This window comes from Muntiacus reevesi, chromosome 5, assembly GCF_963930625.1.
Source record: "Muntiacus reevesi chromosome 5, mMunRee1.1, whole genome shotgun sequence".
NCBI lineage: Eukaryota > Metazoa > Chordata > Mammalia > Artiodactyla > Cervidae > Muntiacus > Muntiacus reevesi.
In genome coordinates this window covers 87,631,330-87,658,116 of record NC_089253.1, presented here as the reverse complement: position 1 = coordinate 87,658,116, position 26,787 = coordinate 87,631,330, and the positions used below count along the sequence as shown (strand labels likewise).

At 41.8% G+C, this 26,787-nt stretch overlaps 1 protein-coding gene and 1 non-coding gene across 3 annotated transcripts in view; one reads left to right on the top strand and one right to left on the bottom strand.

Moving 5' to 3' along the window:
* VPS13D (vacuolar protein sorting 13 homolog D) overlaps positions 1-26,787 on the top strand; it is a 265,793-nt gene that overhangs the window by 63,298 nt on the left and 175,708 nt on the right. For both annotated transcript variants that reach the window (XM_065935730.1, XM_065935729.1), the window contains exons 27-37: positions 4,110-4,320; positions 6,893-7,064; positions 7,243-7,355; positions 9,065-9,277; positions 15,015-15,280; positions 16,422-16,555; positions 19,068-19,223; positions 20,407-20,617; positions 21,130-21,204; positions 24,274-24,480; positions 26,591-26,680. In XM_065935730.1, coding sequence (XP_065791802.1) covers positions 4,110-4,320; positions 6,893-7,064; positions 7,243-7,355; positions 9,065-9,277; positions 15,015-15,280; positions 16,422-16,555; positions 19,068-19,223; positions 20,407-20,617; positions 21,130-21,204; positions 24,274-24,480; positions 26,591-26,680 — 1,848 coding nt within the window. The remainder of the gene's footprint in view (positions 1-4,109; positions 4,321-6,892; positions 7,065-7,242; positions 7,356-9,064; positions 9,278-15,014; positions 15,281-16,421; positions 16,556-19,067; positions 19,224-20,406; positions 20,618-21,129; positions 21,205-24,273; positions 24,481-26,590; positions 26,681-26,787) is intronic.
* Positions 6,035-6,107, bottom strand: TRNAG-CCC (transfer RNA glycine (anticodon CCC)). Its single transcript has one exon. It is a non-coding gene; the product is annotated as a tRNA-Gly (tRNA).

Sequence of the window (26,787 nt, the reverse complement as noted above, 5' to 3'; positions counted from 1 at the left end):
TATGCTGTCTAGGTTGGTCATAGCTTTTCTTCCCAGGAGCAAGCGTCTTTTAATTTCATGGTTGCAGTCACCATCTGTAGTGATTTTGGAGTCCAAGAAAATAAAATCTGTCATTATTTCCAGTGTTTCCCTATCTATTTGCCATGAAGTGGTGGGACCAGATGCCGAGATCTTTGTTTTTTGAATGTTGAGTTTTAAGCCCGCTTTTTCACTCACCTCTTTCATCTTCATCAAGAAGCTCTTTAGTTCCTCTTTGCTTTCTGCCATAAGAGTGGCGTCATCTGCATATCTGAGGTTATTGATATTTCTCCTGGCAGTCTTGATTCCAGCTTCTCCTTTATCCAGTCTGGCATTTCGCATGATGTACTCTGCTTACAAGTTATAAGCAGGGTGTCAGTTACAGCCTTGACGTACTCCTTTCCCAATTTTGAACCAGTCTGTTGTTTCATGTCTGGTTCTAACTGTTGCTTCTTGACCTGCATACAGGTTTCTCAGGAGGCTGGTAAGGTGGTCTGGTATTCCCAACTCTTCAAGAATTTTCCAGTTTGTTGTGAACTACTCAGTCAAAGGCTTTAGCATAATCAATGAAGTAGAAGTAGATGTATGATTAAATTAGTGAAATATAGGGACTTCCCTGATGGGCCAGTGGTTAAGAATCTTCCTTGCAATGCAGGGGATGCGGGTTTGATCCCTGGTCAGGGAACTAAGATCCCACATGCCTGGAATCACCCAAGCCCACATGCAAGTTCTCAGCCTGTAGGCTTTGGAGCCCGTGCACCACAACGAGACAGACCCGGAGCAGCACTTAAAAGCTCTCACATGATGCAATGAAAGATTCTATGTGATGCAATGAAGATCCTGCATGTAGCTAAGACTCGACACAGTCAAATAAATAAATTTTTAAAAAAAGAGTTTAAGAACAAACCAAATAGTAAAATGCAGTATAAATAAAGAGATTTAGGTAGCCTCTAAGGGCTTGTCAAGATAGTTGCCACCAGATGGTGGTAGTATAGCTAGAGTAATTCCTACATCCTTAGACACATCCTTGCGAGTGACCTTTCAGACACTATCCCTTCAAGTCATTGGTTCAGTCAGTTCAGTTCAGTTCAGTCGCTCAGTCATGTCCAACTCTTTGCGACCCCATGAATCGCAGCACGCCAGGCCTCCCTGTCTATCACCAACTCCTGGAGTTTACTCAAACCCATGTCCATCGAGTTGGTGATGCCATCCAACCATCTCATCCCCTGTCGTCCCCTTCTCCTCCTACCCCCAATCCGTCCCAGCATATGGGTCTTTTCCAGTGAGTCAACTCTTCGCATGAGGTGGCCAAAGTACTGGAGTTTCAGCTTCAGCATAAGTCTTTCCAATGAACACCCAGGACTTGTCTCTTTTAGGATGGACTGGTTGGATCTCCTTGCAGTCCAAGGGACTCTCAAGCGTCTTCTTCAGCACCATAGTTCAAAAGCATCAATTTTTTGGCGCTCAGCTTTCTTCACAGTCCAACTCTCACATCCATACATGACCACTGGAAAAACCGTAGCCTTGACCAGATGGACCTTTGTTGGCAAAGTAATGTCTCTGCTTTTTAATATGCTAGTCATTGGTTAGTTCTGGAGAAATAAAAATCCTGCAAAGTAGGTAACAGCAGAAATACCCTAAGTAGCAATTTTTGAAAGACGTGAACCACCCAGTTATTGGTGTGCTGCTCTTGAATTTGACAGTTTGCCATTGTATTCCAAATGAGAGTCTTGATTTTGACCTTTTGGTTTTTCCGGATAGTGTGGATTGGATAAGTGAGGTGTTGCTTCAAGGAGTTTGGGAAGCAGAATATGATTTACCATCAGAATCCATTGGTGAAGTCAGTCCAGTGTTGTTGAACTTTGAGAGATGTGGGACGCTAACTGAGGGATATGTTGGATAGATATAAAGAATGGTTAATCCCTTCTGGGTACCTTGTTGTCCCAGAGGGGACAGAAAAGGGTTTATGGTTACGTTGATGATTCAAGGAGATTATTGTAATCCTCATCAGAAGACTGGGTATTGAACATTTACTACATGCCAGACATCGTGGCACATTTTTTCATAAATATTTGCAGTTTATCGTCATGCTACTCCTATAGGGTTTTATTTTTATCCCTGTGTTATAGATGAAGAGGCCCAGACTTTTTGAACCAGTAACCAAGAGACCCAGAGAGGCTGAGTAACTTGCCCATAGTCATGTCAATGTACGTGGTAAATGGTAGGGTTCGACTATGAGTCTAGGCAGTCTATCTTTAGAATCTGAAGTCTTAACCTGCATGATATTACTGACTAATCTATATACATAATGGACACTCACAGCATGGGGTAGGGGGGTGGGGCAAGCTGGGTGCCTACATAGGGCCAGTCAGTACATGAATCTTCTGTTGTTGTTCCGATAATAGTGATAATTAGGAATTGAGGCCAAAGGTACATGGGCCAGCAGTAAGAATTCACCTGTAATGCAAGAGACGTGAGTTAGATCCCTGGGTCAGGAAGATCCCCTGGAGAAGGAAATGGCAGACAACTCCAATAATCTTGCCTGGGAAATCCCGTGGACAGAGGAGTCTGGCAGGCTACAGTCTATGGGATTGTGAAAGAATCAGACGTGACTTAGCGACTGCACAACAACAGTACATATATCTGGAAGCCTATTAGGAAGTGATTTGGAAATTTTTTGTTAATTAATTTCTGTTGGAGTATAGTTGCTCCTCAGTGTTGTATTAATTTCCACTGTGCATCAGAGTGAGTCAGCTCTACTTGTACATATGTCCCCTCTCTTTCGGATTTCCCTCCGGTATAGGTCACCACAGAGCACTGAGCAGAGTCCCCTGAGCTATACTATAGGTTCTTACTGGGGTGTTTTATAGAAAGATCTCTTTCCTGACCATATTTTGCCTCCCAATTTGCTGTTTGTTTCTGGAATTCTGACTGTGATTAAGATGGGGTTAAGGTAGTGGTTTTCATGCTGCTTCTATACTCCTAGGATTCCGTGACAACCCTTGGGAATTATGAAGCCCTTTGTTCCTGTCCCTTGTCCCTTCTATGAGATCAGCTCTACTTCTGTCTTTTTCACTTATTTATCCATACAGTAACGAGGCAAGAGCTAATTTAATTAGTGCCTACCTAATCTAGGTGTTCAATGTTTTGTTCTATATAGTAACAAGCTATTAGACATAGTTCCTGCCACCTTGTAAATGATATGAGAAAGGCATTCAGTAAGCATCTAAATAAGGACAGATTAAGATAAATGTCATGGGAAAGACAGAATGGTAAGAGGGAAAGAACAGAGAAGGAGAGAGGAGGGTGATGCTCTGGGCAAGACTTCAGACAGTGAAGAGCCTGGAACGTGGGGGATAACAAAGACCAGTGAGCCAGCGGCTTCATGGGCAAGGTGGAGAATGGGTGGAGATGAGGTTGGAAAAGTAGGCAGTGGGCTTCTTATGCAGGGCTTTCGAGGGATTTAGGGGAGTTTCACAGAAAGAACTGTGGATTAAACTCAGTCATCAAAGCATATAAAGGAAGGGAATGTTTTGGTCTCAATTATTTTTTTAAGGATTACTGAGGTATTTTGTGAGCAGAATGGTTTTGTGAGGGCAGACTGGAATGGAATGGGTATGTTGGAGGGGAGTTTATGGTGGTCTAGGCAAGAATGGTAGTGCTTTGGATTAGATTGCTCTAGTGGAAATGGTTATGTGTGGTATTTGTTTGGAAAAAGCACTTTGCTGTAGAAAATTTTGTAAACCTTTGGGTAACATCATCTCTACACAAGACCCCTGTGGGATCTTCTTGAGAGGGATGCATGTTAAGTCCTTTTAGTCATAAGCCCTTTAGCCTTTGTTAGTGTCTCGGGACAGCAGTGAAACACTGGGAGGATGTGGCCTGGTTTGTGCCTGTGTACGGGGGGCAGGTAGGCAATGTCCAGCACATGGAGTGTTGAGGAGGGAGGTCTTGGTGCCAGAGTGGAGACTTCTGATCTAAACATTTTCCAAAGACAGAATGAACATTTTGGGGCTATTTAGTTTTTTTCTGGACCAGCCCCTTCTGAGTCCCATCTTCTTCCTTGTCTCCTTTTCCTTGGATCCACGTAGAAGACCATGTGTGCCTGCTGGATTGCATTGTTGTTGATCTTCAAGACATGGACATCTTTGCTGCAGAGAGACACCCACGAGAGTATTCCAGGGTCTCAGAAGACAGCAGCGGAGATCTGATCTTCCCCTCCTATTTCGTGAGACAGACAGGAGGAAGCCTCTTGACCGAGCCCTGTAGGCTGAAATTGCAGGTGGAAAGGAATTTGGACAAGTGAGTGGTTTATTTTCAAATAACTGTCTATTGTAAGTAGAACTGTGATAGCTTGGAAACCAGTGCTGTTAAGTCTGGAAGGGTATGGGTATTTACTTATATTTTCATCTATGTAACAAATCTATGTTGAGTCCCTACCATCTGCTAGACATCAGGGCTCCTTTGATGAAAGAAAAAACTTCTACCTTTATGGAGCTTGCATTTTGTTGAGGGATATAGGAAGGTAAGTACATGATTCTAATTTTGTGTTTGATTCAATTTTCAACTGTACTGAAGGATGACAGTAGGTGCCTTAGAAACAAACAGTAAGGGGCCTGAATTTAGCATGGATTTTGATGGCAGAAGGGAGGTAGTGATGGCACTGAAGAAGTGTTTGGAAGAAGTGACATTTGGATTCTGTGTTCCAAATGCAATAGATTCTGGACCTGCTATTGATATTTACCCTGGAGCTCCACCGAATCAGAGTAACTGTTTAGATGCTATTTTACCCGTTTTACTCCAATTAGCCATCTGAAAGTGCTCCATAAAGACCATTGAACTGACTGTAATTTCCTTCTTAATCGGCTTCAAAGCACAGGATGCTTAATTTCTGTAGTTTGGAGCATGGCCTCAGTTAGTTCTATATCTGACTGGGAAACTTACTGAAAATGAATGCACTCAGACCCCATCTGAGACCAGCAGAAGCTGACTCTCAGGGCCAAACCTCAGGTGCATATTAGCAAGGTCCTCTGATAGCGCTTACACTCCACTGGCCCCAGCAGTGGACTGGGACTGCTGGTTACAGTGTGTGATGCCTGTTCAGTTTGGGGCATTAATTTTGGGGAAAGCAGCAACACTCAGATCTTAACTTCAGGGAGAGATGAGGCGTGGCTGTGAAGTAATGAAAGCAAATGATTTTCATTTGCAGCATTTTGAAAAACAGTGTCACTACTTTTCCAGAGTGTGATTTTAATCCCTCTAGGGCCACTCCCTTCGCAGTTCATCACTTTGGGCAAGTCAGTTAGTGTCACTGTTTTGTTTCTCTCTGGATTAATGATACGGCATAGCCACTCTCACTGGGATTTTTGTGTTTCATTCTTACTTGTTATTCAAGTGCTCTCTGGCTGGTGTTCAGTTATGGTTGGCATGGGCTGTATTTGATTTTACTGGCTTAAACGTCTTAAGAGAAGCTTCATTATTTAGAAATTGAACATTTTGTTTTCTTTTCAAGTAATGCTTTCCAAAAAAAAATGTGCTTTACTGCTCTGCTTATCTAAACTTCACCCACTTCCATCAGTGTTTATGTGCAGGTAATTATCCCTGTTAGCCCAGATAGAAGGGGATGACTAAACACAGGGTATCTGATCAGCTTCTCCTGCCCTGGACTTGGCAACCCAGGGGGTTCTGGGTAATCCTTTCCAGCTTTTTTTTGTTGATTGCATGACTGGTCTTTTTTTCACCTGGTTGCATGAAGGTTTTTCTCCATAGACAAAGTAGTTTTTAATATTTCTCTTCAACTGCAAATCCTGGCCTTCTGCTCTATATACTTGGAGCATAACCTCTGTAAGATCTCTGATATCCACTTCACCTTTAGGAGGGTAGAGAAAAAGCTCTTCAGTGTTGGGATGAAGTATATTCCCCCTTCCCTGGGCATTTTTTTTTTTAAAGATTATTTTTTGGTGCGCTGAGGTCTTTGTGGTGTGAAGGATCTTTAGTTGTGGCAGGCAGGATCTGGTTCCCTGAGCAGGGATCAAACCTGGGCCCCCTGCATTGGGAGTGCAGAGTCTTAGCCACTGGACCACCAGGGAAGACCTCCCTGACCTGGGCATTTTCAACATCATTCCTGCCTGCCCATCTCAGCTTGAAATGAGTGACTGATTCAGGTTTTATCCTAGTGTCCCATCTTGGCTCATTATGAAACACTGGGTCCTTTTTTTTGTTACCACTAAATGGATAAAGAGCTTGTCGTTTTTTCTTTTTTATTGAAATATAGTTGTCGTACAATAATGTGTTAGTCTCAGTTTTGCTACATGATAATATGACATTTGCACACGTTATGAAATGATCTCTACTGTGAGCCTAGTAACCATCTGTTTCCACACACAGTTATTGCAGTGTCATTGGCCATATTCCTCATGCTGTATAGTATATCCCCATGGCTTGTTTATTTTATGGCTGGAGGTTTGTACCTCTTAATCCCTGTCACCTATTTTTGTACCACCCCCCACTCCTCTGTTCTCTGTACCTGTATCTTTCCCTTTTGTCTTTTTTTCTTTTTAATTGCTCTCCCAACTATAATGTTTAAATTATTTCTGAGTCTTATGAGATTTTTCTTTATTCATCAATTAGTTAGCTCAGATTTGGGGACTTTATAAATGTATAGTTGGGGAGAAAAATTGCCTTTTGTAGCTGAAGGATGACACTCAGTTGTACTAACTTGCTTCACTTGGACTCATGAAATTTTTGTCATTGAAGATTAGAAATTAATTGGTTGATAAGGGAGGTGGGTACATGTTAACACTTATATTTGGATGTGAGCTGTGTCAATGTTCGTGATTTTTTTGTGGAAGTGACCTTTTATCTTTTTCCATAGAGAGATAAGTCATACGGTGCCAGACATATCTATCCATGGCAATCTCTCCTCAGTCCACTGTTCTCTGGATTTGTGCAAGTACAAGCTGATCCGGGGTTTATTGGAGAACAACCTTGGAGAGCCCATAGAGGAATTCATGAGACCTTATGATTTGCAAGACCCAAGGATTCATGTGAGTGTGACATTAGGTTCTTCTGTAACTCTTGTGGTCTCATGATCATCCTGTGTATCTGTTCCTCAGAGTCAGCTGGGGAAAGAAGATGGAGCCACAAGCAAATTAGATTTCATGACATTAACTCCATTTTGAGATTGACATCAACTATGAATTGATCGACATTTTCCTTTTCCAGACTGTTCTGAGTGGAGAAGTATACACGTGCATGTGTTTCCTCATTGATATGGTAAATGTAAGTCTGGAGCTAAAAGATCCGAAAGGAAAAGAAGGTGCTGGGTCCCTGGCCAGGTATGGGGGGGGGGGGGTGTGTGTGTGTGTGTGTGTGTGTGTGTGTGTGTGTGTGTGTGTGTGTGTGTGTGTGTGTGTGTGTGTGTGTGTGTGTGTGTGTGTGTGTGTGTGTGTGTGTGTGTGTGCGCGCGCGCTGTACACCTTGTGCTGCCGTGTAGGGCAGAGGTGGCACAGTGGTGGTTCTGGTTGCTCTGCACAATGCTTTTTAAAAGTTTAAATTCATCTATCACTCAAGACAGCTGAGGTTATGCTGTGGTAACAGGCACTCCAAAATACCAATGACTTAGAAGAGTGACAGTGTTTTTCTCCTCATGTTTCGTGTCCATTATGGGTCTTGGGCTGCTCTGCTCACTGTAGTTACCCTGGCTGACAGAGCTGCTTCCTGTGCCAGCGAGAAAGCCCTTGAGTGGTCTTGAATGTCAGTGGGATCCTGGTAAACCCTGTGGGGCCAGAACATGGTCCCAACATGAGTGCGGGGTCAGGAAGTAGTCTCCCTGTGGGTCTGTGTCCAGGGAGTCCAGAGCTATCTGGTGAACACCAGTGTTGATAGCCTCACTGGCCGGAATTGGTGAATTGTACATGAAAAAGTTTGGATTTCAGCTTCCTTTTAAGAACTGTAAGTTTTGTCAGTAGAGGGCCAGTGTTCTCAATTAGAAGCATCTGGGAGCTGAGTGGAAGCTTGGGTGGCCTTTAGATAAGGCATGTGCTCACCCAGCAGTTCACTAATTTATGTCTTCTTGGTTACTATAGACCAGGAATTTGTGATTAGTGGTATAGAACCCTCAAGAGAGCATTGTATTTTCACACTTGACAACATTTTTATCTCTTGACAGCCAAGTAAAGTTGAGCAGATATTACTCCTGTTCTCCAGATAGTTTTTGACTAGTATAAGATCATATGACTGGAAAAGTGGTTCCGTATTTGAAAACAGGACTTCAAGGCTAGTAATTTTTCTATGGGACACACTCTGTCTTCTATTTTGTTTTTCCCTTAAAAATTCATCTAGGTATCTAACTCAGCTAATGAGAACATGATATGGTGGAGTTGGGGTCCCAGATTGATTATCTTGTGAACCAGCAGTTTTTTCTGATGACTGGTTATATTCTTATTTTCTTTCAATATGGGATAATTCTGTCTGGATTGTCATGATGGTACTGAGTGATTAAGAGCTGCCCATTGTAGCTCTGCCTGTTATTTAAAAAAATGGCAGTTGCAGATGCATTTTCTGTTGGTAGATGAGCTGCATTACTTCTCTCCATGAAAAGTGTTATTGTTGTGGTGGTTCCTAGGAGCTTCTTGCATAAAAATTCAGCAGACTGTGGAGAGAGACTCCTCCAAGCAGGCCAGGAGTTGACAGATGAAGGACTAAAGGGACCCTCACCCTTGGGGATTATTACGAATATATAGTCTTACTAAACTTAGGTGAGAAATGAGAATGCTAACGAACCAAGCATGCAACAAATATGTGGTAGGTTATTCCCCATGAAGTTCCCATGGACAAGAGTATCTCCTTAGAAATGGAAAGAAGGTACAAGGCAAAGTGAGACTTCGATCCATTTTGTGGAGACTGTTAAAATCAGTGACAGATCTGAGTGAAGTTATCTCCTTCATAGAACTTAAGCATATTTATGATTTTGTTCTTTTATCCTTAAACATATGTAATTTTGTAAAATGGAAGCATTCAACATCTTGTCTGCTTTCTCCCATAGATTTGACTTCAAGAAGTGTAAACTGCTCTATGAGAGCTTTTCCAACCAAACCAAGTCCGTTAACTTGGTTTCCCATTCCATGATGGCTTTTGACACCCGCTCTGCTGGGCAGAAGACCAGTCCTGGTGTGACCAATGTGTTCACCTGCATCTTTCAGCCCTCTAAAAGCAGCAGCACCACCCAAGGCTCCATTCAGATCGAACTGCACTTCAGGTGGGAGATCCAGACCTTGACTTTGCCTTTCTTTATCATGAAATACCCTGTTGTGGCCTGTGGGCCAACACCATGTAGGCTTTAGAGCATCAAAAGACTGAGCCATCTTTGAGAAATAAATAATGGCTTATCAGTGCAGTGTACTGTATGTTAATAACCATGCAGTTTCACTGACTGGCCAAAAGATGTCTCTGTTGCCTTAAGGAAAATAGTTAGGATTAAACCAGATTCTTAAAATCAGCCTCCCTATCGGATGTGTGTGTGTGTGTGTGTGTGTGTGTGTGTGTGTGTGTGTGCCTGCCCAGTTGCCAAGTTGTGTCCAGCTCTTTGCGACCCCATGGACTGTACCCTGCCAGGCTCCACTCTCCGTGGGATTCTCTTGGCAAGAATACTGGAGTGGGTTGCCGTTTTCTCCTCCAGGAGATCTTCCCATCCTAGGGACTGAACCTGCATCTCCTGTATTGGTAGGTGGATTCTTTTCCACTGTGCCACCTGGGAAGCACCCCCATCAGCTGTAGACTTTTAATATGTAAAGCGACTTGGGGCAGGAAGACATTATACTCATTTAAGGGGAAAAACGTCTCTTGGTCTATAGAAATGATAGAAGGGATGTGGTGTTACATTATCGGGTTATCTGTGCATGTCTTAATGACTGACTTCTCCATATAAAACAAGCTTTAGCCTCCTTGAACTAGATTATGTTTTTCTTCCTGGCATTATGGGAGGCACTGTTGTGTGTGAAAAGAGCGCAGCTTTTGGGATCACATAGATCTGGGCTCAAAACCTTCATCTACCACTTCCTAGTAATGTGTCCAAGGACAAGTTTTTTCATCTCTTTCACCTGCATTTTCATCTACTATAAAATAGGAAAGAGTTACTGTACCTACCTCATAGGAAGGAGGTGATAAAAGACAGAGTGCCAAAGAATCGATGCCTTCAAATTGTGGTGCTGGAGAAGACTCTTGAAAGTCCCTTGAACAGCAAGGTGATCAAACCAGTCAATTTTAAGGGAAATCAACCCTGAATATTCATTGGAAGAACTGATGCTGAAGCTGAAGCTCCAGTGTTTTGGTCATCTGATGTGAACAACTGACTGACTGGAAAAGACCTTGATGCTGGGAAAGAATGAGAGCAAGAGGAGAAGGGGATAACAGGATGAGATGGTTGGATGACATCACTGACTCAGTGGACATGAATTTGGGCAAACTCTGGGAGATAGTGGTGGACAGAGGAGCCTGGTATTCTACAGTCCATGGGGTCACAAAGAGTTGGACATGATTGGGCGACTGAACAACAACAATAATTAAACATCACTTTGCCGACAAAAATCTGTGTAGTCAAAGCTATGGTTTTTCCAGTAGTCATGTATGGATGTGAGAATTGGACCCTAAAGAAGGCTGGGCAACAAAGAACTTTTGAATTGTGATGCTGGAGAAGACTCTTGAGAGCCTCTTGAACATCAAGGAGATCAAACTAGTCAATCCTAAAGGAAATCAGCTCTAAATATTCATTGGAAGGACTGATGCTGAAACTGTAGCTTCAGTATACTTTGGCTATCTGATGCCAAGAGGCAACTCACTGGAAGAGATCCTGATGCTGGGAAAGATTGAAGGCTAAAGGTGAAGGGGGAGGCAGAGGATAAGATGGTTAGGTAACATCATGATTCAATGGACATGAATTTGAGCAAACTCTGGGAGATAGTGAAGGATAGAGGAGCCTGGCATACTTAGTCCATGGGGTTGAAAAGAGTTGGACACGATTTAGCAACTGAACAACACCAACATATAATGAAACAAGATATTCTGGCTACTGCTTGGCATAGATGGGAGCTGTTACAATTATTCCTGATGTAGCTTATGTTACTTTATGATACACTACTGTAAAATTTTTTGACTAAGTGGGCATAGACCTGAAAACTGAAAAATTAGGTACGATCGATAGAAATTCAAAAGGTGACCTTTGGAACTGATGTCAGTTTCATTCTATTAGTGCTTAATGTCATTGAATAAGTTGTAAATATATAAACCAGTAAGTAAAAAGGCTGGGGAAAACTTATTGGTTAGACAAGAGAGGAAAAAAAAACCTTACTAAAATTGTACTTTCATTTGCACACGTGTGACATTTCAGTGTGCTGTTCAGTGAATTCCTCAGGGTTGAGTTTTCCTAGGGAGGGGTCGTGATCTCCATATGCGTTTAGGAATTCTGCCTAATTAGATATTTAAACTTTTGCATGAGCTTTTAAAAAAGTGTATTAATTATTTTATTTTTGGTTGCACTGGGTCTTCATTGCTGTGTATGGGCTTTCTTTAGCTGCCGTTGGGGCTAGTGGTTGCTCTAGGGCTAGCTACTCTTCATCGCAGTGAGTGGGCTTCTCATTGCGGTGGCTTCTCTTGTTGTGAAACACGGGCTGTAGGCATATGGGCTTCAGTAGTTGAAGCACAGGGGTTCAGTAGTTGTGGCTCACCAGCTCTAGGGCATAAGCTCAGTAGTTGTGGTGCACGAGCTTCGTTGTCATGTGGCATGTAGAATCTTTCTGGATCAGGGATCGAACCGTGTACCCTGCATTGGCAGGTGGATTCTTCTTTACTGTACTGTCAGGGAAGGCCTTGCATGAACTTTAAAACAGTTTAGTAATGGGAATGCTAGTTGCCTCTTACTGAGCCTTACCAAGGGTCAGGCACTTTACTTGCCTTTAACTTAATTCTCACGAGTTTGTCCAGTGGGTGACTTCTTCCCCATTTTACAGATATAGGCATAGAACCTTGGATGGGGTTAAGTAACTCTTCTGAGATCACATAGTCAGTAAGTGAAGTAGTCATAACTCAGGCTTGGGCCTCTGATTTTAAAGCCTGTGTCTTGTCTAACAGTTGTCAAGCCCACCACATTTTAGTGACTGGGCTGATTGCAGTCAGATGATAAGCTGGCTGTGACTTGCAGTGTCTTTGTTGGAAGATGATGTTTATTTGAACAGGAGGCTTGCATACATTTGGTCCATCTGCTGAAACAGTTTCTTTTTTCGGTTTGCTTTGTTATTGAACTGGCTTTCTCAATATCAACTAGTTGTCCCACCTATTATATTTTTAATATAAAAGAAGCCTTAAAATATCAATAAATTTATATACTAAAGGTGTATAATTTCTCAGAGGCTAATAATAAAATCGTCCACCTTGGTTCTTGCTAACAGAAATACCGTTGTTAGTGAGAGGGTTAAAGTGCTCTCTTGATTGGAACTTGTGAACGTTTCTGTGTCTCAAGAAGAATTGCTCTTCTGTTGGGATTTTGTGTGTCAAATATAAATCACTTTACAGTGTTTAAAGGCTTGAAATATTTTCCAGAAAAGGGATCAGACATATTTTGACTTTCCAGTTAGTTCATAGCGCTGACGATCTGTGTTCAAAATGGGGTGGAAAAATTTTACTGAGGGCAACATTTTTTCTCTATTACAAAAGGGTAAAGTGTTTCTGTGAAAAATACTGTGTCTGTATGAAGGAGACATGCACTACAGTGCCCTTTTTCTAGGGGCAGTGAGCCAGGTTTAGGAGAAACAAGAGACTAGAGAAGCTAGCCTTAAAAAAAAAAAAATCTCCGAGTCAACTTTTCCTGAATAGAAGCCCCTTTTAGAGCCGTGAAGCAGGAATGTGTAGTAGCCAGAGCCCCAGAATCGATTTTGGGCTCACAGAACAAAATTCAGCCCCAAAATCTATAGGGGTGTCCCTGCCCATTTTTCTTGTCTTAGCCATCTCTGCCCACTAATATACTGACAGTGCCTGGATAAGGCCCTGACCACACCATGGCTCGAAGCCAGGCCTGAGAGTCCTTCTAGGGTTTTCACCTCAAATACAGACTTGAGGGTAATGGTGGCAATGAAACCAGTACCCCCTCCCCCTCTCCTGCAGCTCTCCTTCTAGGGTGCTTGGGGTATCAGCCACAGTAAACATCATCTTACTTGTCCTCCCTCTGGCTAAACCATCTGGGGTCTCAGGCTAGTTCCAGCTAGAGAAACCATCATGTACTAGTATGTGAATTTGATGTTTATAAAGAAGTGATCTTAGACATTGAAGAAAGAGTACCTGCCTCGCTGATCTTGTAGAAACAGCCTGTAGTGGAGAGAACTGACATTTATCAGACTTGATATGTGCCTGGTGCTTTCTCTCTTGCTGTTTTATTATTGCTCAGTTTATAAGTGAGAAAACAGAAAGATAAATATATGATGTTATTTATATGTGGCATCTAAAAAAAATGGTACAAATGAACTTATTTGGAAAACAAAAATAGAGTCACAGATGTAGAAAACAATTGTCTTGTTACCAGGGTAAAAGGGGAGGAGTGGTAAATTGGGAGATTGAGATTGATAGGTACACACTTCTGTATATAAAATAGGTAACTAGTGAGGACTTACTGTACAGCACAGGGAACTCTACTCAGTACTTTGTAATGACCTATATGGGAGAAGAATCTTAAAAAAGAGAGTGGATATATGTATAACTGATTCACTTTGTTCTACAGCAGAAACTAACATAATATAAATCAACTATTTTGTTATTGTTCTTTAGTTGCTAAGTCGTCCCACTAAGTCAGGTCCGACTCTTTTGCCCCATGGACTGTAAACCACCATGCCTCTCTGTGGGATTTTCCAGAGAAGCATACTAAAGTGTGTTGCTGTTTACTTCTCCAGGAGATCTTCCTGACCCAAGGGTTGAACCTGCTGACGACTCAGTGGTAAAGAATCTGTCTACTGATGCAGGAGATGCAAGTTCGAGCCCTGGGACAGGAAGATCCCTGGATAAGGAAATCAGCTATACTCCGATAAAATTTTTTTAAAAAGTGAGGAAAGAGGCTCAGAGAGGGTAGATAACTTACCCAAGATAACACAGCTTTTAAGTGACACAATTTAAGCCCATGCTTTTTCTACCACACCAGGATTTCTCAAACTCAGCACTGGTGACATTGTAGGTTAGATCATTCCGTGTTGTGAAGGCTGTCCTGTAAATTATGGGTTGTTTAGCTGCATCCCTGATTTCTACCCACAAGATACCTATAGGAACCCCTTCTCTTGTGATAAAAATGTCTCCAGACATCGCCAGATGATTCCTAGGGGATGGAAGAACCTGAGATGGGGATGTCTGAGAACTGCAGGATGACATACTTGCTACTGCTTTCTTATAATACATTCCTTCTTGTTTAAAAATATGATTGACTTTTGAAAACATACTGAATGTTTTATTAGACTCGGGGTCAGAGTTTATTGATATTCAAAGCTTAGTTTAGAAGATGCTGGAGGGCTTCCCTAGTGGCTCAGTGGTAAAGAATCCACCTGCCAATGCAGGAGACATGAGTTTGATCCCTGATCTGGGAAGATCATACATGGTGCAGAGCAGCTAAGCCTGTGTACCACAGTTATTGAGTCTGTGCTCTAGAGCCCAGGAGCCTCAACTATCGAGCCCACGTGTTGCAACTATGGAAGCCTATGTGCCCTAGAGCCCATGCTCCACAACACGAGAAACCCCCACAATGAGAAACCCAAGCACTGCAACTAGAGAGTAGCCCCTGCTTGCCGCAACTAGAGAAACGCCCACACAGCAGCAAACACCCAGTACAGCCATAAATAAATAAATAAAATAAAAAAAAAAGAAAATGCTAGAGTATCACCTGCCCAAATTGAGTGATATATTTGCAGGTTAGTGAAATGTCATGTTCCTCTTTTCCTATTTTATTTTTATGATCTTCTTTCTTGTAGGTCTACAAAGGATTCCTCCTGTTTCACAGTTGTTCTCAACAATCTCCGTGTGTTTCTCATATTTGACTGGCTGCTGCTGGTGCACGATTTTCTCCATACCTCCAGTGATATTAAGAAGCCAACTAAAGTTACTCCTTCTCGCCACCGTAACTCGAGCAGCGAATCTGCTGTAATGCCCAAAACTGTGAAAAGTGGAGTAGTTACCAAGCGGTCTTCCCTTCCTGTGTCCACCGAAAGGCACCTGGAGGTCAAGGTCAACGTAACAGGTAAGTGTATGTAGTTGTGAGTCACTGATTCTTGGTTTCGATTTTAGGCTAATTTTGTGTCTTACAGTATGACTTTTCTGTTGCCTCTGCATTTTGACATGAACACTTACGTGTTTCCACAATTTGCAGACTAACAGCTGTTGACTTTCTTGACCTCTGTTTTCAGATGGGAGTTGCCTGGTCCTCAGTGAAGGCTACAAGATCTAGTCCCTCTCCTCTGACCCCCTCTAATGCATGTGCCTGGCCTGAGTACCCACCTGGGCAATGATCTTTTTTCTCAGTGTTAAATCTGGCTTCAATTTTCTGTTTGATCTCCAGGGCCCCAACAGATGTGCCTTACTGAGTTTAGGCAAAGGTGATATGTGAAAAATCTCAGTTTAGAAGATAAATAAATGAGGGGATTGGTGCTGGCTTTACAAAAAGAATATTTTCCTTTATAAACAGATTTACCATGGTTTCTGTTAACTAGTAGACTCTCATAGCACATCTGTACATATATGTGTATTTATTGTTATGTTTGTGATATATCCTATGTCCTGCACAGTGATTTGAAAGAATCTGGATAGCTCATGGCATTTAAAATAGATTTAGTTTCAAAAGTTCAATTTATACATGTTTTTTGATGAGAACAAAAAGTAAATTTGCCATATCCATGTCCAGATGAATAGAAAACTGTCTATGTCTACCAATTTAAAAAGCAAAGAAAGTGGTCCACATTCTTTGTAAACAACCCTGAACATTTACACAGTTATGACCTGTTGCTCTTTGCTGCCTGACCAACATCAGTATCTGAATATTCTTCCTGGGAATTTAAAACAATTAGTCGCTTGGAGAAGGGGTGGTTTCCTGAGCTTCTTAGTGTCTGTTTTGCCTCCCAGGAGACCTAGCATACAACTACATTCTAAAGAGAGAAAGTGTGCCCCGGTCTTATGTCTGTGCAGTGCTCTGTTGGCTCAGCTGCGCCTGGCCAGATCTGCAGGACCTGCTCAGGGTGTCAGCAGAATGTCGACAGACATCCTGGACATCCGATCTCTCTGGCTGACCTATCAGCCCCCGACCCAGTAAATGTGCTGTCTGGTTTACGACATCTGCTGCTTTCACTTTCCAACCTTGCCCTAGTTGACGATATTGTTCTTTCTAGGCACAGAGTTTGTGGTCGTTGAAGATGTATCCTGCTTCGATACCAATGCCATCATTCTCAAAGGCACTACTGTGCTCACCTACAAGCCCCGATTTGTCGATCGGCCCTTTTCAGGAAGTTTGTTTGGTATTGAGGTAAGAAGTCTTTGTGTTGATTGAAGCACTCAATGTTTGGCTTAAGAGAAAAGCATCTGGAGAATAATTTTACCTCCTAAACTTTCTTTCAGGGTGATAATCAATGGGACCAGAGGACCCTTGCCCTCTTCTCTTCATTTTCTCCTCACATCTACCAGGTTATTCTAATGTGTGAATTCAGGCCCCCAGGGTCAGGCTGTGAATGTGTGGAGGGACTGTACCTCTTTCTCTTAGACCCAGCCTTCCTCAGAACATTCAAGGAAGCTCTTTCAATCCCCCTTTCCCCAACAGGCTCCTTGTCATGTCCTCCTGGTTCTATGGGTCTAGGCCCTGGCTAATTTGTGAGGGTGAGGAAGGGGTCCTTGTTTCTCCTGCATCCCCTTCCGCACATTGAGTGCTTGTCCTCGAGAAGACCTAGAGCTTTCTGGTTATAGAAACGTGATACTAAAGTGTTAGGGACTTTCCATGTTATCCTTCTAGGAATATCTGATCTATTAAAGGGCACCTCTGGAGAGTCGGACCTGACCTCAAGGGCTGAATCTCTAATTGTGATGCTCACGGCTCTGATTCAGTCTCATGAAGGAGATAATTTGCATTGGGATGGCTTTTGTAGCCAGAAGATTACATTCTACAATATTATGCAAAAATTGCTTTGTCTTTTCTTAAGCCAGGATATGTGGAGACAGAAGGAGAAAGGAGACAGAAGAAGAAATGAGGCAGATTACTATCTCCTCTGGCAAATATTCTTAAGTCACTGATCTCCACTAATATTCTTCTTGTTAGAATACTAGAATATTTGGTCAGAGTTACTCATCATTTGCTTCCCATTTATGATTAAACTTTTTCATGCCCAGTTCTTTCCAGTGGTATTTCAGAGGTTAAGGGAACAAAAACTGTTTTCACCCTCAGCAGCAGATGGTACTTTTTTTTCTGGTCAGAAATAGTTGAATAAAACCTGTCTGGAAATTTTACTTCCCTACCACTTGTATCTCTCATGTAAAGGAACCTCAGTGTGAGAGGAAGGATTTGCCTGCTAGTGCGATGTGACTTGGTCCTGAAATTGCAGTTCGTCTGCTTTCCAAGCCTCCACAATACCAGCTTTGAACGAGAGTTTGGTGATTGATTAATGAACTGTCAGATACAATTGGGTTTTGTGTAGCAGAAGCCCGGAAAGAAAAAAGGAAAATGGAACTTTCCTGCTCCAGAATCTTAGAAAAACTCCATGGCAAAATATTCGAGCTTCCTGGAAACTCTTTTCAGTCTTGTTCTTAAGGTGGCACAGTTGGATCTGAATTTTAAGACTACCCTAATACATCCTTGGGGGAGAATTTGTAAAGAAGGCAAAATGAATTAATGTTGAATACAGCAGAGGACCTTGGTGTCACATGCTTTTCAATAGCTCTAGAAAATGCCAGGCTTCCCTGGTAGTTCAGACGGTAAAGAGTCTGCCTGCAGTGCAGGAGACCCAGGTTTGAACCCTGGGTTGGGAAGATCCCCTGGAGAAGGAAATGGCAACCCACTCCAGTATTCTTGCCTGGAAAATCCCATGGATGGAGGAGCCTGGTAAGCTACAGTCCATGGGGTTGCAAAGAGTTGGACAAGACTGAGCAACTTCACTTTCTTTTTCCTTCTTTAGAAAATGCCAGAAAAGAGGAAGCAGCTCGGGAGACTAAAGCAGTGCTTTTTTCTTCCTCCTCTGCTCTTGCCGAGCATGCAGCATAATGTGGTCCTGGAATGGGTGTCCTACGTCCCTATTCTCTCCCCATAAACATGTTTTATTTTATTTTTATTAGAACATCTCAAACATACACAAAGTAAACAGAACAATATAAGGAACCCCTATGTACCTTTCACATAGCTTCAGTGATTAATATATTTATTTTCACTTATGATAGTAACAACAATATTACATGAAATTAGGCAAGGGGTGGGAAAAACCACTTATCGCCACCTATCTCACCTACATAATCTGTCTTGACATTTTGATGTGTTTCTTCTCCTATAGTTTTGGCGTAATGTTATTTTGATTGGGCTGCTTTTTCACAACCGGTATTGTAACTGTTTTCCTACCTTTCTAGGTAGTCTTTTAAACTGTTACTTTTAAATGGCTGCAAAACAGTCTGCTTAGTAGATGGGGAGTATCTTGAAAACATTGATTCTCTTAATTTTTTTTGTTTGTTTAGTGTTAAATGATGATTCGGAGAATTTTTCTCTATTTTGATTACTTCCTTGGCCTAGTTCCCAGCAAGAGTAGGATTATTGGATCAAAGGGTGTGAGATTTTTAAGTTTCTTGTTATGTATTGCCAGACTGCTTTTCCCACGGGTGAAGCACTGTACTGCTGGCAGCGGGTGAGGGCATCAGCCTCACTCTTCACAGTGTTCATTTCAGTGGTTGTTACGGGTCTTTTATAGGAGAGGACTGATGGCTTCTGAGATGGCCCCGTTTTCTTCTGGTAGTGAGACTTCCTAAATCAGACATTAATTCACGCCATATTTCATTTCATCCTCTAGGTGTTTTCGTGCCGACTAGGGAATGAACACGACACAGCTCTTTCAATCGTCGATCCAGTACAAATTCATGTGGAGCTGGTGGGAAATTCTTCTTACCAGAATAGTTCTGGATTGATGGATGCATTCAATAGCGAAGATTTTCCTCCCATCTTAGAGGTAATGATGACAAGTCTGGATAACACACTGAGACTCTCCCAAACACTTCCCTTTACTTGAACTACTTATTTGCTCTGCCAGACTCAGCAACAGTTCCATTACTTCAGCAAATACAAAATACATATGACGTTGTCTCTGCCCTAGAAGATCTTTCAGTCTTGTGGAGGATGAAAGACCTTTTGATTGTCTGGTATGATCTTGAAGTTCAATGAAAGTGTATAGAAAGCAGAGTTCAACATAGTTAGGGATATTGATTGTGAGTGAAACAAAAGAAGAGTCTGATCAGGGGAAGTAGGATGTAAATAGGCTAAGAAGGAGAGCAGTTCTGAATTAGGAAGCAGCAAAGTCAGGGGTAGAAGTGGCCCAGCAGAGCTGAGACTGAGGGAGGTCTCACTGCAGGAAGTCTGGGGACGTGAGGAGGAGGGAGAGGGGAAGCAGAGCAGGTGAAGCCAGGCCAGAACCGGTTAAGACTTGGATGTTTTATTTCTTTGGTAGAGAGGGAGTAATTAATTCATAATCCATTTGAACTGTAGGAGGTTTGAAAGAGAAAAGCCATTCTGATTTTGGGGCTTCAAAAAAAGAAAGATAAAAGTAAGTAATAAATAAAGTAGTATACCCAGACTTCAAGCAGACATTCCATTTTAAAGTGGTCTTGTGTTGGTGTCTGTACAGCTTTTTCCACTGGTAGCTGAATTGCTCACGACTGAAGAACACCAGATTTTCAGAAATACTAGTATAGAACTTGACTCATTTAAGGCTCTGTTTGAATAAAGGAGAGAGAAATTTTGTAGGGCGGTCAGTTGGCTTCAGAAATTTAAAAAACTAAATAGATCAAAGCAAAATGGATTAACCGAGTGTTACTAATTGGCTCTGGAGGAGGCAAGGATTGCCCTCCTCTGATTCTCTGCTTTGATGATTATATATACTTGTAAGAAATATTAAGTGCTCTAGTAATTTTGCCTGCTTAGTATTTTTTGTTTGGTACAGTTTTGTGACATTGGACCTCACATCTGAGACAACTTACCTCATGGCTATTCGTGCTTGATGTCAAGGTCTCCCCAGTCTTCAAAATGAGGACGTGTCTGTTGTATTTCTAGAACCAGAATTAGAGTGGTACCTCTGAGAGGTGTGGACACAGAAGCCACTGCAGCTTTAAAAACTGCCACCTTTTAAATCTTGTTAGATTCAGTTACAGGCCCTGGATATCAGACTCTCCTATAATGATGTTCAGCTGTTTCTTGCCATTGCAAAATCCATCCCAGAGCAAGCTAACGCTGCGGTGCCAGACGCGGCGGCCTTGGAGGCCAGCTCCGTTCACAGCTACCTTCCCGGTGCTTCTCGAGGGGGCGAGGAGGTCAGAGAAGGGACAAGACACACCTTAGACCCTGTCTTGGGTAGGTATTTAACCATAAAACCTGTCCAACCTTCCCCCAAACTCCCTGTCTTCTTAATGTTTAAGATTTTCTTTTGCACAATTCGTTTATTCAGGGTATAATTGTCTGTCATTAAGTATAATTGTTAAGTCATAAGTATGACTAATTCTTATTTTAAAAATAAAGGAAACACCCCAAACCAACTATTCTAACCTACAGTATTTTTCCTTTTACCATTTCTTCTAGAGATATGGGTAATGATAAGGTTTAGTTTTAAACTTTGTTTTCTTCCAAAAGTATATGGATAATAATACTGAGTTTCAGTTTTAAGCTTTTAAAACACAGCCAATATAGGGAGAAGACTTAAAAACTTCAGGGTATACTTGATAACTTCCAGTTAGAAGCTTATTTTTGCCTATAGAAGTGAAATGACTGAATCACCAGTTTCTGATTTCATTTTTTGCTTCAGCTAGTCTGTGGGTTAATTTACATTAAATTACTTATAAAAATATATATACCATTTCCTCCTGTAGAGTTACAGCTGGCTAGACTGCAGGAGCTGGGGTTTAGCATGGATGACTGCCGCAAAGCTCTCTTGGTGTGTCAAGGTAATTTGAATAAGGCTTTTTCCTTTATCTATTATCTTGATAAACAATAATGTTTGATAATGTTTATCTTTCCATTTCCTCCCGTACTCCCATGGATGCCTTAGTGAACTGGAGTGTGTTTTGAAAGCCCTCTGTGGTTTTCTGTGGGCTGGATATAATCTTGGGCCAGTAATAATGGGATGCAGTATTTTATGGTGGACGTAAATGTGGGCTCTGGAGCCGACTGCTTGGCTTCAGATCCTTGCGTTGTCCCCTACTGGCTCCTTGTTAGTGACGTGGGCAAGTTTGACCTCTCTGTTCCAGTGCTTCCTTACCTGCACAAGTGAGGATAGAAGACCTCCCTTGGTCCTTTGTTGCTAAGAAGCACTCTATGCAAAACACACAGCATGTGCCTTGTAGACATTAGCACTGTTGCTACTGGGAGTGGCAATGGTGGTGACACTGATCAACTTGGCCATTGATCGAGCTCCTCTGTGCCTAGTCATGTTTCTTGTCAAATCCTCATTCCCTTGGTGGTGGCATTCTTAGCCTCACTTCAGATGGGGAAGCTGACCCAGATGGTTTGGTAAGATAGTTTTGTCTGAGGCTATGTTTTAGCTTGGGGCTGGGATGGGTTTAAAGCCAGGTGTGCCCATCTTCCTTTCCACTGTGTCACACCACCTCTCCACCTCCCTCTGTGCTCTCCTTGTCTTTAAGTCAGAGATACAACAAAAACTGTATTTTTTCCTAGTCTTGATACTTGGGTGTATATCCTCCCTTTTTATTTCTCTATGTACTATATACAGGAGTACCTTGAAGATTTTAGGGACTTGGTTCCAGACCACCAAAATAAAGAAAATACTGCAGTCAAGCAAGTCACACACAATTTTTTATTTCCCAGTGTGAATAAAAGTTGCTTTCACATCGTATTGTAGTCCGTTGGGTGTGCAGTACCATTATGTCTATAAGAACAGTGCATGTATGCTGTTGGGAAAATGGTGCTGATAGACTTGCCCGACACAGGGTTGTCACAAATCTTCAATTTGTAAGAACTGCAGTATCAGCAAAGTGCAATAAAAGTTTGCTCAGGTATCCAACAAACACACACACACATGCATATATATATATTCGCATGTGGTATTTTTACATGTTGGTAGATTGTATTGCAAATACTTTATAGAATTACAGTTACAATTTTATTATAATGTAAATTATATATTAAATATATAATTTAATTATAATAATATTAGCAGCATCATACCTTGTCATTAAAATTATTTGTAAACGATTCTTTTACATTGATCTGAGGACGTATTATAATTTATTCTTCAGTTGTTTTTCATTCTTTCATTATTATACACAATTCTGTTATTAATATTTTTGTGTATGAACTTTTGTCTACGTCTCTCTTAGTTTCTTCGGTGGTGAGACTTAAAAAAAAATTTATTTGTTTATTTGACTGCACCAGATCTGTTTATTTGGCTGTACTCTTGGTACAAAGTGTCTTCGATGTTTGATGTGGCATTTGGGACTTTTTAGTTGTCACACGTGGGATCTTTTAGTTGCAAACTCTTAGTTATGGCATAAGGAGTCTTAGTTGCAGCATGCAGGATCTAGTTCCTTCACCAGGAATTGAACCTGGGCCCACAGCATTGGGCATTCAGAGTCTTAGTAAAGCACCAGGGAACTCCCTCTTTGGTAGTGAGACTTGAAAGTGAAAGTGAAAGTCTGTCTGTTGTGTCCAACTATACAGTCCATGGATTTCTCCAGGCCAGAATACTGGAGTGGGTAGCTGTTCCCTTCTCCAGGGGATCTTCTCAACCCAGGGATCGAACCCAGGTCTCTCGCATTGGTGGTAGATTCTTTACCAGCTGAGCCACCAGTGAGACTTAGTATTGTAAAAACTGGATCAGAGGATATAGATACTTTTTGAGGCTCTTTACTTGAGTCGACAAATCTTTTTCTGAAAGAATTGTACCAGGTTAAACTTTGACCACTTGTGTGGTCTTATCACATGATTGTTTGCATTACCTATCCTTTACCTCTGAAAACAATTGGAAGGTAGGCCTAATTATCTTATGTGCTTTAATTTCATTTTTTCCTAATCATCATTGCTTTTGGTGTAATTAACTTCATATCCCTTAATGTTTACATTTCTTTTTTTTTTTTTTTACTCTTTAACAATTCAAACACATTAAAAAAATTTCTAAGAACCTTTTGGATTTTTGTTACTCTTTGTTTCTTTAGTAACTGAGGTTTAGTTCCACCAATAATAAAGACGATAATACCAACTAATGTTTATAGAGCCTCTGTTATATGCCAGGTTCTGATCTGAGAACCTCCCAGGTGCTCACTTGTTTCTTCCTCATGGCAGTCCTATAAGTGGGTGCTGTCGGGCAGAGAGAGACCAAGCATCTTGCCCAAGAGCCGATATCTAGTCAGTGCAGGATCAGAAGCCAGGCCATCTTGCTCCAAAGCCTATGCCCTGAACCACCCACCACTGTTGCATGCACTGGCCTCTGGTAATTTATAAGTGTGGGGCTGCGTTGCTTTGCTTTTCGGTTCTGTTCTTTTTTAGCTTTGGCAACCTGATTGTGTTCAGGGGGCTGTTGTTTAATAGTTTTACAGTACATACATGGTTGAGAAGACCAAGTATGTACAACCTAAGACCTTTGAGAACGGTTACAAAGCAGCACATCAAAATATGCAGAACTACATAGTGAAGATTAAATGCTTGAGTACCAAGTGGCACCTGGAAGTTTGGATCCTCTCCATTCCTCTTTCCTCCTCTCCTCCAGCAGATGTCACAGTAGAGGAAGGACGGCTTCCTGCAAGCATTTTGAGCCAGGTCATATGGTAAACTTGAGTAGAGGTGTGTAGTAAAGAGGGCCTTGTTCTGTTCGCTAAAAAAGCAGGATTCCTATTATTGTGCTTCGTTTTCCTTGTTGTGTCTGAGACTACAATCTGGCATCAAGGTTCTCTTGGACTGTCTAGTAGGTCCCTATCAAATGTATTTCTCTGTTTCCCCTGTGAGTTGCTTGAGTAGCAGTGGGGACAGGTCCAACTGATCACCTTTTGATTTCTTTACAGGTCAGCTGAAAAAAGCAGCCAGTTGGTTGTTCAAGAACGCTGAACCCCGGACATCCCTTTCCCTGGCCTCCAACAGCCAGCAGAGCCAGGGGGTGGTGCCGGCCCGGTTGATCTCGGGCGTGGAGATGAAAGCTGAGAGCGTGTGTATCTGCTTTATCGATGACTGCATGGACTGCGACGTGCCTCTAGCCGAGCTCACCTTCTCCCGTGAGTGATCGCCCAACCCTTGGGTTCATCTCCAAGATCGGCAGCGACTGCTGTCTTTTCTTCATGTTACCCATGCTCTTCCATACCTAATAGCATTAGCATGGGAGAGATTTAGATAATGGTTTTACATGTGTTTCCTATTATTTGTATTTTAAAGACATGTATTTATTTGCTGTATGTGGCCTTCAGGCTGTGGGTTGGGAATAACAAATTGTCGTTGAAATTTCTGTTCTGTTAACATGTGTGCGTGCTTAATCACTAAGTTGTGTCTGGTTCCCTGTGACCCCATGGAGTGTAGCCCACCAGGCTCCTCTGTCCATGGAATTTTCCAGGCACGAATACTGGAGTGGATTGCCATTTCTTCCTCCAGGAGATCTTCCTGACCCAGGGATCAAACACGTTTCTTATGTCTCTTGCATTGACAGGTGGATTCTTTACCACTATGCCACATGGGATGTGCCACATGGGAAGCCATTTTTCTATAAACAGCCCTAGTTAAATAATTCCTGATCTCTCCATTTTGTTTATGTTTTCATGTCTCTAAAGATTGTAGTTGTTGTTTAGTTGCTAAGTCGTGTCCAACTCTTTGTGACCCCATGGCTGTCAGCCACCAGGTTCCTTTGTCCTTTGATTTCCCAGGCAAGAATACTAAAGTGGATTTTCGTTTTCTTCTCCAGGAAAGTGGGTTGCCATCTTCCCTGAGCCAAGGATCAAACCCATGTCTCCTGCATTGACAGGTGGATTTTGTACCTCTGAGCCACCTCTGGCTTCAGGGAAGCCCAAAGATTGTAGGGAGTACTATTATTAAAGGGATTTAAAAGATAAGCATAGAAAATAGGGTTTCCATGCTATATGTCTTTTGAAAATTAAAAAAACACAGAGGCTTGTTAGAAAGCTCACTCCATTGTCTCCTCCATAGGGCCAGATAGTAAGAGAAACCCTGTTCATCTGAGAGCTGTCCCTCAGCAGAGTGGGTACGACTGTAGAAGGGCTTTATCTTCAATCACATCATTGTAAGCCATGTTAGATGCAGCTACTAAAGAGAGTAAAGGAAAATCTCACTTCTGTGTTTACTTTTAATTTTCCATCATTTTGATCTTGTAAGTCACTTTTCTCTTCAAAGAAAATTCGATTCTGGGGATTTTGTTCAACCTTTTACACAGTGTGGGAGTTTTCCTTTTCTCTGTGTTTCTAGGCACCAAAGGGCCACTTGATTAAAACTAACAATGGGAATTTTGACTGTTTGCGTGTCTTTTCTGCAGAAGATAATTTTTAATTTTCTATGGTAATCTTAACATTTTGAGCTAATATTTATGAGAGCATGACTGTTCTCATTACACTACCTTCTTTTCAGATATTCAGGAAAAAATGTGTTTTTTATGTTGCCTGGTTGCTGAGGCTGGGATTGGTGGGGAGACAAATGAGGCATTTACCTCATTCACAACATTTAAAGGGCAACCATGAAAAGCAGTGATTAAGATAAATGATACTTTAATGCAATATTTTTAAAAATCAGAATTTATTAAATAAAAATCCCATGATGAGCAAAATATCAAATTTTTGTGTGCTCTCCTATAAGATCATTAGTATTAATTATAACTAATAGATCTTTGGGCTTCTCAGGTGGTGCTAGTCATAGAGAACCGCCTGCAATTGCAGGAGATTTAAGAGATGCAGATTCAATCCCTGGGTCAGGAAGATCCCCTGGAGGAGGAAATGATAACCCACTCCAGTTTTCTTGCCTGGAGAATCCCATGGACAGAGGAGCCTGGCGGCTTACAGTCCATGGGGTTGCAACAAGTTGGACACAACCAAAGTGACTGGGCACAACAGGTCTTCATTTTTATTATGATAACACCAGTTTATAACATACAGCTTTCTTGTGTACAACCTTATATTTCCACTTCTGTATACACTACAGTGTGCTCACTACCGAAAATTTAGTTTCTCTCCATCACCATACAGTTGATCACCCTTGCTCCCACCCCCCTCCCTGTCCTCTGCATCTTTGTGTTTATTTTTCTAACATCTCTTTAATATGCTGTGTCAGCAACAGAAAGTTTTGGTTGTTTCCGCCCCACCGCTGCAATAAGATTTGCTTTCATTGCAGGTCTGAATTTTCTGCAGCATGTAAGAACTAGCCCTGAAGGCCACGCCCACTTCACCCTTTCTGGAGATTATTATAACCGTGCTCTGTCAGGTCAGTATAATTATCATGGGATTTAAAACATACACTTTAGCATTTGCCTAGGCCTATCTCTACATAAATCTTATATGAAGCAAAGGAGTGGGACAGGACAGGGAAAG